The sequence below is a fragment of the Penaeus monodon genome, chromosome 6 (assembly GCF_015228065.2).
Source record: "Penaeus monodon isolate SGIC_2016 chromosome 6, NSTDA_Pmon_1, whole genome shotgun sequence".
NCBI classification, from domain to species: domain Eukaryota; kingdom Metazoa; phylum Arthropoda; class Malacostraca; order Decapoda; family Penaeidae; genus Penaeus; species Penaeus monodon.
Genome location: NC_051391.1, coordinates 1,338,068 through 1,347,355, shown reverse-complemented (window position 1 = coordinate 1,347,355; position 9,288 = coordinate 1,338,068). Strand labels below are relative to the sequence as shown.

General features: G+C 48.5%; 1 protein-coding gene across 1 annotated transcript in view; it reads right to left on the bottom strand.

The window, feature by feature from the left end:
* Positions 1 to 1,560: 1,560 nt before the first annotated feature.
* Positions 1,561 to 9,288, bottom strand: part of LOC119573721 (fatty acyl-CoA hydrolase precursor, medium chain-like) — a 23,386-nt gene continuing 15,658 nt past the window's right edge. The window contains 9 exon segments of the mRNA XM_037920828.1: positions 1,561 to 2,028; positions 2,219 to 2,275; positions 3,004 to 3,124; positions 3,673 to 3,835; positions 4,689 to 4,789; positions 5,004 to 5,075; positions 5,078 to 5,095; positions 5,636 to 5,816; positions 7,674 to 7,874. Coding sequence (XP_037776756.1) covers positions 1,824 to 2,028; positions 2,219 to 2,275; positions 3,004 to 3,124; positions 3,673 to 3,835; positions 4,689 to 4,789; positions 5,004 to 5,075; positions 5,078 to 5,095; positions 5,636 to 5,816; positions 7,674 to 7,874 — 1,119 coding nt within the window. The 3' untranslated portion in view covers positions 1,561 to 1,823.

Below are 9,288 nucleotides of genomic sequence, written 5' to 3'. Positions count from 1 at the left end.
TTCCGTTAATGATCGCAACATCATAGTGATCATTAGAAAATTATTTTAATGATTATTCTGATCCCATTTATTTATATATACTCGGTGGGACTCAAGACTGTCACGACGTCAATCTGAGTTCGAGGGTACGAGTTACCGGCCGGCGCGTTGTTCCCTTGGGCAAGGAAAATAAATATATACATATATACATTAATATTGAGGCCACGGTGGCTGAGCGGTTAGAGCTTCGGGCTTAAGACTGTCACGACGGCAATCTGAGTTCGAGGGTTCGAGTCACCGGCCGGCGCGTTGTTCCCTTGGGCAAGGAACTTCACCTCGATTGCCTACCTAGCCGCTGGGTGAGCAAGCCAGCCCAAGTCAGTGCCGGTCACAGAACCGGGTAAATAGAAATGGTAACTCGATAAAAACACCGGGCGGAAGGCAACGGCAAACCACCGCTCTAGAATTGCCAAGAAAATCGTGGAAATCCATGATCGCCAACGTCCTTGTAGGACAAGGCACTTAAAAAAAAAAAAAAAAAAAACATATATTACACAGATATCAATATCAATATCCACCTATCTATCTATCTACCTGTGTGTGTGTGTGTGTGTTTCAGTAAAGTGTAATTATTGTTTTTTAGTGTGGTTTTCTGTGATTCATCAATGGTGATTGCACTGAACCATAAAATAGTAAGTCTTTACCCATCTAGGTAGTGCCATAAAATGTGGTTCTGGCTTATACTAGAGCTACTCGACATTTAAGCCGCGCGCTCTCTCACATATGCGCGCATATGAGCACGCTCGCTGATTTAAATAATTCTAGGTAAATCGAACCTAGATACGGCGCTCCTGGCAGCCAAGGCCAGCTGTTGGCCTCACCTGTCACTTTGTCTAATGATATACAAATATGTTTATCAGTATAAACCCCGCCAACTCGCACTGGGCCAGCGCGGTGGGGTAGGCCCAAACTCCCCAAACATGAAACCAAGCAGAATGGAGACAGTTGGGGAAGGCCTACGTCCAACAACGGGCCCTCAATGGCTGATAAAAAAAAAAAAAAGAAGACTAAATATTTCCGTAAATGTACAAAATAAATGTTATGAGTTACTGGTGTATTGAAATGTGTTGATCCCCTAAGAGAACTATGTGATAGGTATTTTATATTAGGGATCCTTTGTATAGGCAAAGTATATCTTTAGTGTATAAAATATAAAAAATATATATCTGCATTTGGTCACTGGCCATCTATTTACATTTTAAGATGAAGTGCAGGGATTCAGTTTCTAGGTGATTTAGTTATTACCGTTGTGAATTTTAACATATATTTAATTTCTTAGTTTATTATTTATTTTTCATCATTTCACAGTTCTTAGTTTTCACCTTTGTTTAATTTTTTATATTTTTTGTTCAGGATTTCTCTCTGTTTTGGGTCCTGCCTCAAAAAGAAGAAATTCTCTTATTCAGACTAAACTCAAAGTGAATAAAGACAAGAGATCAGATTGCAGTGTTCAACATAAACGTCAACTGTGCAACTTAACAACTTTTATGGGAATGATTTTATCCTGAGGGAAGGCACAGCTAATTCTAATCACAAACTTTATTGTTATGAACAGTATTAATGAGGTCGTTGTTCAAAATAACCAGAAGACGCCGTCAATCACAAATACTAATAACAAACAATAACAAACAGACGATGAAACGGGCCTTACCATAAACGGGCCAGCCTTACCATAAAAATAAGAGCACATAACCGCTTCCTATCAGCAAAATAACATACACTTAGATACAGCAGTTACAGCACAATTTGCTTAAACATTATCAACATTCTTGTTTTCTCCTTTTTTATCTATTTTTCTTGAAGAAGAAGAAACTCAAGCCAGCTAAGCCGACGGAGGCGACGACGAAGGTAATCATAGAGATCATGTAGGCTTGGCTTTCTCTGGCCAGGGCGTCGTACTCCTCCTGGGTGGGTCCAGGGGCCGAGGTCATGCCTGGGGTGGGCGAGGTGGGCGAGGTGGGCCCGTCCTCCTGCATGGCAATGTGCCACCTGGGGGGATGGGGAGAGGGGGAATGAGGGTGCACGAAGATGGTTATGGATATCCACACATATTGTAAATACATACATATATAGTCACCGACATGCACACACATAACATTCAACACACACACACACACACACACACACACACAACATACAACACACATACAACACACACACAACATACACGGACACTTACCTCTCAGAATATTCATTTTCCACGGCCGTATCCCGGATCAGAATATAATTCTGTTTACTGGTGACGGGAGCATTGCGGGTTTCTGGGTGTTTTTGGTTTGGGGGAGTGGGTTCTGAGGGTGTTGCGTGTGAGATCTCGTGCGTGGCATAGACGTGTGTGTGTGTTCGTTGTGTGTTTGTGGGGTGTGTGTGATGTGTGGTGTGATGATGTTGTGTGTTGTGTGTTGTGGGTGTGTGTGTGCTTGTGTGTGTGTGTGTGTTTGTGTGTATTGTGTTGTGTATGTGTGTGTGTTGTGTGTTGTTGTGTGTGTGTTTGTGTGTTGTGTTTGTGTGTTTGTGTGTGTGTTGTGTTGTGTGTGTGTTGTGTGTAGTGTGTGTTGTGTGTGTTTGTGTGATGTTGTGTTTGTGTGTTGTGTTGTGTTTTGTTTGTGTGTGTGTTTGTTGTGTGTGTTTGTGTGTGTTTGTGTGTTGTTTGTGTGTTTTTGTGTGTTGTGTGTGTTTGTGTGTGTTTGTGTGTTTGTTGTGTGTTGTTTGTGTTTGTGTGTTGTTTGTGTGTGTTTGTGTGTGTGTTTGTGTGTGTGTTGTGTGTGTTGTGTTGTGTGTGTTTGGTGTGTGTATGTTTGTATGTTTGTGTGTGCATGTGTGTGTGTGTGTATGTGCGTGTGTATGTGTGTGTGTGTATACATACACAGATACACACACTACCTCTCCCTCCCTCTCTTTTTCTTTCCTCGTCCCCTCTTCTTCCCCCCCCCCCCCTTTCCTTTCTCCCTCCCTGTAACTTACCCATAAATAGCGAAATTGGTCCACAGTGTCACCATGTAATCCTTGACCCGCAGCTGTTCCTCGGTGTCAAGGTCAGCGGGCAGAGAGAAGAGGTACATTAGGTCATCAGCGTGAGTCACACCTGAGAGGGGAAAAAAAGAAAAATTAGTTTTTTTTTCGTTTTCGTTTCTTTTTTTTCTTTTTCTTTTTTTGAAAAGATCTAAAAAAAAATCATTTTCGTTTCTTTTTTTGTTGTGAGCCCGTGATTTTTGTTTCGGAGGGATTAATAGGCAGATAGATAGATAGATAGATAGATAGATAGATAGCTAAATGAACGCAACTAAGTATTTCTCTCTCTCTCTCTCTCACTCACTCTCTCTCTCTCTATCTCTCTCTCTCTCTCTCTCTCTCTCTCTCTCCTCTCTCTCTCTCTCTCTCTCTCTCTTCTCTCTCTCTCTCTCTCTCTCTCTCTCTCTCTCTCTCTTTCTCTCTCTCTCTTTCTCTCTCTCTCTTCTCTCTCTTCTCTCTCTCTTCTCCTTCTCTCTCTCTCTCTCTCTCTTTCTTTCTCTCTCTCTCTCTCTTCTCTCTCTCTCTCTCTCTCTCTCTCTCTCTCTCTCTCTCTCTCTCTCTCTGGTTTGAAAAGCATGCCCTGGTACCCCCTCCCCCTCCTCCCCCCTCCTCCCAACCCACCTGGTCTGAAAGGCATGCCCTCGTATCCCATGAAGAGCCACCGGAACATGCTGTCGTCGGATTCGTAGTCGAAGGAGTACACGAAGGTGCCCGCCGAGGTGCCGTTGGCGTGGAGCTTGGCCGTCCGCCACGCCCCCGCCTTCAGGAAGAACACCCCGGCCATCTGGGGGGAGGAGGAGGGAGGGGTGAGAACGGAGGGCGGGGTGAGGGAGGTGGGAGGAGGGAGGGAGGGGGTGAGAAGGGAGAGGGAGTGAGGGAGGTGGGAGAAGGGAGGGAGGGGTGAGAAGGGGTGAGGGAGTGGGAGGGGGGTGTGGGAGGTGGGAGGGTGAGGGAAGGAAGAGGGATGGGGAGGGAGAGAGGGACAGGGGGGTGAGAAGGGAGAGGAGGGCGTGGGGGATAGGGAAAGAGGGTGGGGGAGGGGGAAGGAAGAGGGGGAGAGGGAGAAGGAAGTTGAAGAAAAGGGAAAAGGGATAGTGAGTGAGAGGGGATGAGAGGGGAGGGTGAAAAGGGTGGGAGAAGATGGAGAAAGAGAGGGAGAGGGAGAAGGAGGAGGATGGGGAGGATCTAATTCCGGGGAAGGAGGGAGGGAGAGGGGGAGGGAGAGTCAGAGAGAGAGAGGGAAAGGAAAAGGGAGAGGGAGAGGGAGATCGGGAAGAAGAGAGAGAGAGCGAGGGGAGAGGGATGGGGAGAGGGGGAGGGAAAGGGAGAGGGATGGGGAAGGAAGGAGGGAAGGAAGAGGGAGGGAGACTTTTGGGACAAAATCTTATATCGAGACAGACAGACAGACAGACACACAGACAGACAGACAGACACACACACACACACACAAACACACAGACAGACAGACAGACAGACACACAAACACACAGACAGACAGACAGACAGACACACAAACACACAGACAGACAGACAGACAGACACACAAACACACAGACAGACAGACAGACAGACACACAACACACAGACAGACAGACAGACAGACAAACAGACAGACACGCAACACACAGACAACAGACACGACGTCGAGATCCCAACCCGCGTCGAAGTCGCGACACGACGCCCATGAGGTAAGCATCCTCGATCGATTCCGCCATCCCGTGCGTCTGGTCCGTCACGCCTGGGGGAGAGGAGGAGGCTGATAAAGGAATGGGGAGAGGAGGAGGCTGATAAAGGAAGGGGGAGAGGAGGAGGCTGATAAAGGAATGGGGAGAGGAGGAGGCTGATAAAGGAAGGGGGAGAGGAGGAGGAGGATAAAGGAAGGGGGAGAGGAGGAGGCTGATAAAGGAAGGGGGAGAAAAGAAAATAATAAAAGCATGAAGAGAGTGACATACCGAATGCGTTGAGAAGGTCGGTCAGCATCTGTTCTCGCTTATACACATCATCCTCCATATACTCATTGGGACGAGGTAAGCAGTGTACATAACTGGAAGAGAGAAAGCAAATTAGGCTTTATTATGTACGTGTATTAAGTTCAGGTTCATCCTATATGCTTATATGTTATATGCTTCATTTTAAAGTTAACGGAATTCGGTTGTATTTTTGAAGAAGTTGTGAGTTTTTTTTATCAATTAACTTGTATTAGGAAAAAATCGTTTATTCTTTACAAGGCACATGTTTTAAGTTTTATAAGATTTTACAAGTTTTAAAATGCATTCTCTAATATTGGTAGTTTCATAAGACTATCGAAAGAATGTTATATCAGCAAGATATTCTGACTGTTGCCAATAACGAGAACATCCCACACCATCCTACAAGACCATTTCATCCTTCAGTCTTTTACTTTAATCTCCCAGTCACATTAACCTTCCAAATTTAAATCCCTAATCCTTAGTTATCTCAATCCCTCAACTCCACTTAATCCATCCCCTTCAAAAAGAACCCCACCCCCCCAAAAAAAGAAAAAAAAAAAGTGAAATAAAATAAAAATAAAACCCCCTGAAGCTTCATCCTCTCCTCAACTCACTCCCCAGCACGAAGGACCCCTCGTGTTTGTTGGCCCCGATCATGAGAGGGACGTCGGCCACATCCCCGTCGGCGTAGTACTCCTCAGGAAGCTTCGTCACCAGCGAACCCGCAAGGCCCTCCACCTGCGTGACGGGGGCGGCGCCGCGGAAACCCATCTCGCCCCGCTGACGATCGTCGGACTGGTACGGGTGGAGAGGAGAGAGAGAGGGGCGTGGGTGGAGGGGAGAGAGAGAGGGGCGTGGGTGGAGGGGAGAGAGAGAGGGGCGCGGGTGGAGGGTGGAGGGGAGAGAGAGAGGGGCGTGGGTGGAGGGGAAGAGAGAGAGGGGCGTGGGTGGAGGGGAGAGAGAGAGGGGCGTGGGTGGAGGGTGGAGGGAGAGAGAGAGGGGCGGTGGGTGGAGGGTGGAGGGGAGAGAGGAGGGCGTTGGGTGGAAGGTGGGAGAGAGAGAGGGGGGGCGTGGGTGGGGGTGGGGAAAGAGAGAGAGGGGAGTGGGGTGGAGGGTGGAGGGGAGAGAGAGAGGGGCGTGGGTAGGAGGGGAGAGGGAGCTGGGCGTGGGTGGAGGGTGGAGGGGAGAGAGATAGAGGGGCATGGTGGGGGGAAAAGAAGAGAGGGTGGGTGGAGGGTGGAGAGAGAGGAGAGGGCGTGGGTGGAGGGAGAGAGAGAGGGGCGTGGGTGGAGGGGAGAGAGAGAGGGGCGTGGGTGGAGGGGAGAGAGAGAGGGGCGTGGTGTGGAGGGAGAGAGAGAGGGGGCGCGGGTGAGGGTGGAGGGAGAGAGAGAGGGGCGTGGGGTAGGGAGGAGAGAGAGAGAGGGCGTGGGTGGAGGGTGGAGGGAGAGAGAGAGGGGCGTGGGTGGAGAGGAGAGAGAGAGGGGCGTGGGTGGAGGTGGGGGGAGAGAGAGAGGGGCGTGGATGGAGGGGAGAGAGAGAGGGGAGAAAGAAAGGAGAGAAAGGAGATGGGGGGGGGGGAGACAGATCATATATAAGTATTACATTGTTTGCATAGATATATCATTTTGTTTGTCTTATGTTCATATTATTGTATGATCATTTGCGCTTCTACTACAGTACTATTATTTGTTTATCTATAATCTAACCACATATTGATTCATATATTTATCAATTTCTGCATTAATGAAACGTCCTCTCATCCAACCTGTCCTCGTGAATACGTTCTTCCCCGCTCATGTCCCTCCTACTCTTTATTCTCCTTCTCCTCTTCCCCTTTCCCGTCATTTTCTCTATCATCTTTCCTCTCCTTTCCCTTCCTTTCCCTCCCCTCTCCTCTTTCTCTCACCTCTTTTCTCTTGCCTCTTTTCTCTCCTGTCTTCCCCTATTCCTTCCCTACCTTTCTCTCTGCCTCCTTCCTCTCCCTCTCCTCCTCCTCTCCCCCCTTTCCCACTCCCTCTCCCTTTCCCCCATCACCCTACCTTCCTCCCTTTTCCCCCCCTTTCCCCCTCCTGCTTTTCTTCTCCTCTTCCTTCTCCTCCTTTCTCCCTACCCCCCTGAGTGCCAGGTCGTCCGTCCTATTCGTTCCTCCTCCCCCTCTTTCCTCCTCCCCCCCCTCCCCCTCCTTCCCCCTTCCCCCCTCCTACCTCCCCTTCCCCATCCCCACCCCCCCACCCCCCAAACCCCTTTCCCCCCCCCTCCCCCCCCTTCCTCTTCTTCCCCCCTCCCTTTCCTCTTTCCTTTTCCCCTTTTTCCTCCCTCCTTTTCCCCCTTTTCCCATTTCCCCCCTCCCTCCTATTCCTCCCTCCCTCCTATTCCTCCCACCTCCCCCTACCTCCTTCCCACTTCCCTCTCCCCTCCCCCCCCCCACCCCCCCTTCCCCTTACCTACCCACCCCCGAGCCACCCTAGCATTTCCCGGGGTGCCCTTTCCTTTCCCCCCCTCCCCCCCCTCTTCCCCCCCCACCCACGCCCCCCCCCTCCCCCTTTTTCCTCTCCCCCCTCCCACCTCCTCCCTCCTTCTTCCTCCCTCTCCCCTCCCTACCTCCCCCCCTCCCTCCCCACCTCCCATCCCCCCTCCTCCCTATCCACCTACCACGAACCGATCCATAGTCATTGCCAGGTCGTCGGCCGACACACCCATCATGCAGTCGTACAGGGCAGCGTGGTCGTCTGTCGGGCACCCGTTGGCTGCTCCGAGGAGTTCAGCGGATACGACCGGGTCCGGGTCATGGGACCAGTGCTCGAGAGCCGACCCGCTCTCGCCAATGACCCGGTGGAAGAGTCCTGCGCGAGAGAGAGGAGAAGGGGAGAGTGAGGGAAGTTAGAAAAAAGGGATGATGAAGAAGGAAACGAAGGAGGTGAAGAAGGAAACGAAGGAGATGAAGAAGGAGATGAAGAAGAAGAAGAAGAAGAAGAAGAAAATAATAATGATGATAAAAGGGAGAGAAGAAGGAGATGAAAAAGAAGGAGAAGTAAAAAAGAAGAAGAAGAAAAAGAAAGAGAAGAAGAAAAAGAAAAAGAGAAGAAGAAGGTAAAGAGAATGTAAAAAAAAGAGCAAAGACACAACAGACATAATAATAATAATAATAATAATAATAATAAAGAAAATGAATACATGAATAATAACAATAAATAAAATCATAAAACAAATGATAAATAAAATGAAAAAAAAAAAATGATAAAATTCTATATACAGCATATTTATAACGTTATAATTACTAATTGTAATAACAGCTAAAAAATAAGCACTCACCATAACATACACCCAAAAAATGCTCAAACGCTTACTCACACTATCACACTAAGTAATCCTCAATCACACTCACTAACATACCAATAGACCTACCATACATCGCCTTACTAACCTTAATAAACGCCCATGTATATATAGCTACTACCTTACATCTACTTCGAGTGAGAGCTCAGCTGACCACGCCTTTCGGGGGCATAGGGCGCTGCCTGGCTTCCTCTTCTTCTGCACTCTACACCGCCATTCCACCTCTCTACCTACACTTACCAATACTCGTCGAACATGGCACCTAGCTTTCGTACCTGACTTCACTCAGTTCATCACGAACCAGCTATTAACTCGCTCGAAACGTTACTCATACTCCTCGATGAATCTCATGCACGCCTCACACTAACGTGACAGCACTAACTGTCACCACGGATCGCGTAGTAATGATCTTCTACGAGCGGGCCTCATTCTCCCAAGCACTATTCACCTTTTTCATCGCCATCCCCGAGTTTCACGAACGAGGAAGTGATAACGGGCGGGACCGGATTTCCGCAAAGTGTTCACCGGTTAGCTCCTCCAAATGATGTGAGAACGAGGAAGAGAAGTGAGGAACAAATAATAGGGCGTAATTAGACGGTAGAGGATGGAGAGAGAGAGAGAATAACTAGAAACGTCAAATAGATAGAGACGAGCCCGAAGAGAGAGAGAGAAGAAGGAGGAGGGATTGAGAGGAAGTTTGAGAATGGGCGACGAACTGAGGAGGGAGGGGGAGAGAGATAGAGAGAGGAGAAGGAGAGAGAGAGAGAGAGAGAGAGAGAGAGAGAGAGAGAAAAAAAGAGAAAGAGAGAGAGAGAGAGAGAGAGAGAGAGAGAGAGAGAGAACGAGAGAGAGAGAATGAGAGAGAGAGAGGGACAGAGACACAGACAGAAACAGACGAAACAGACGAAACAGACGAAACAGACGAAACAGA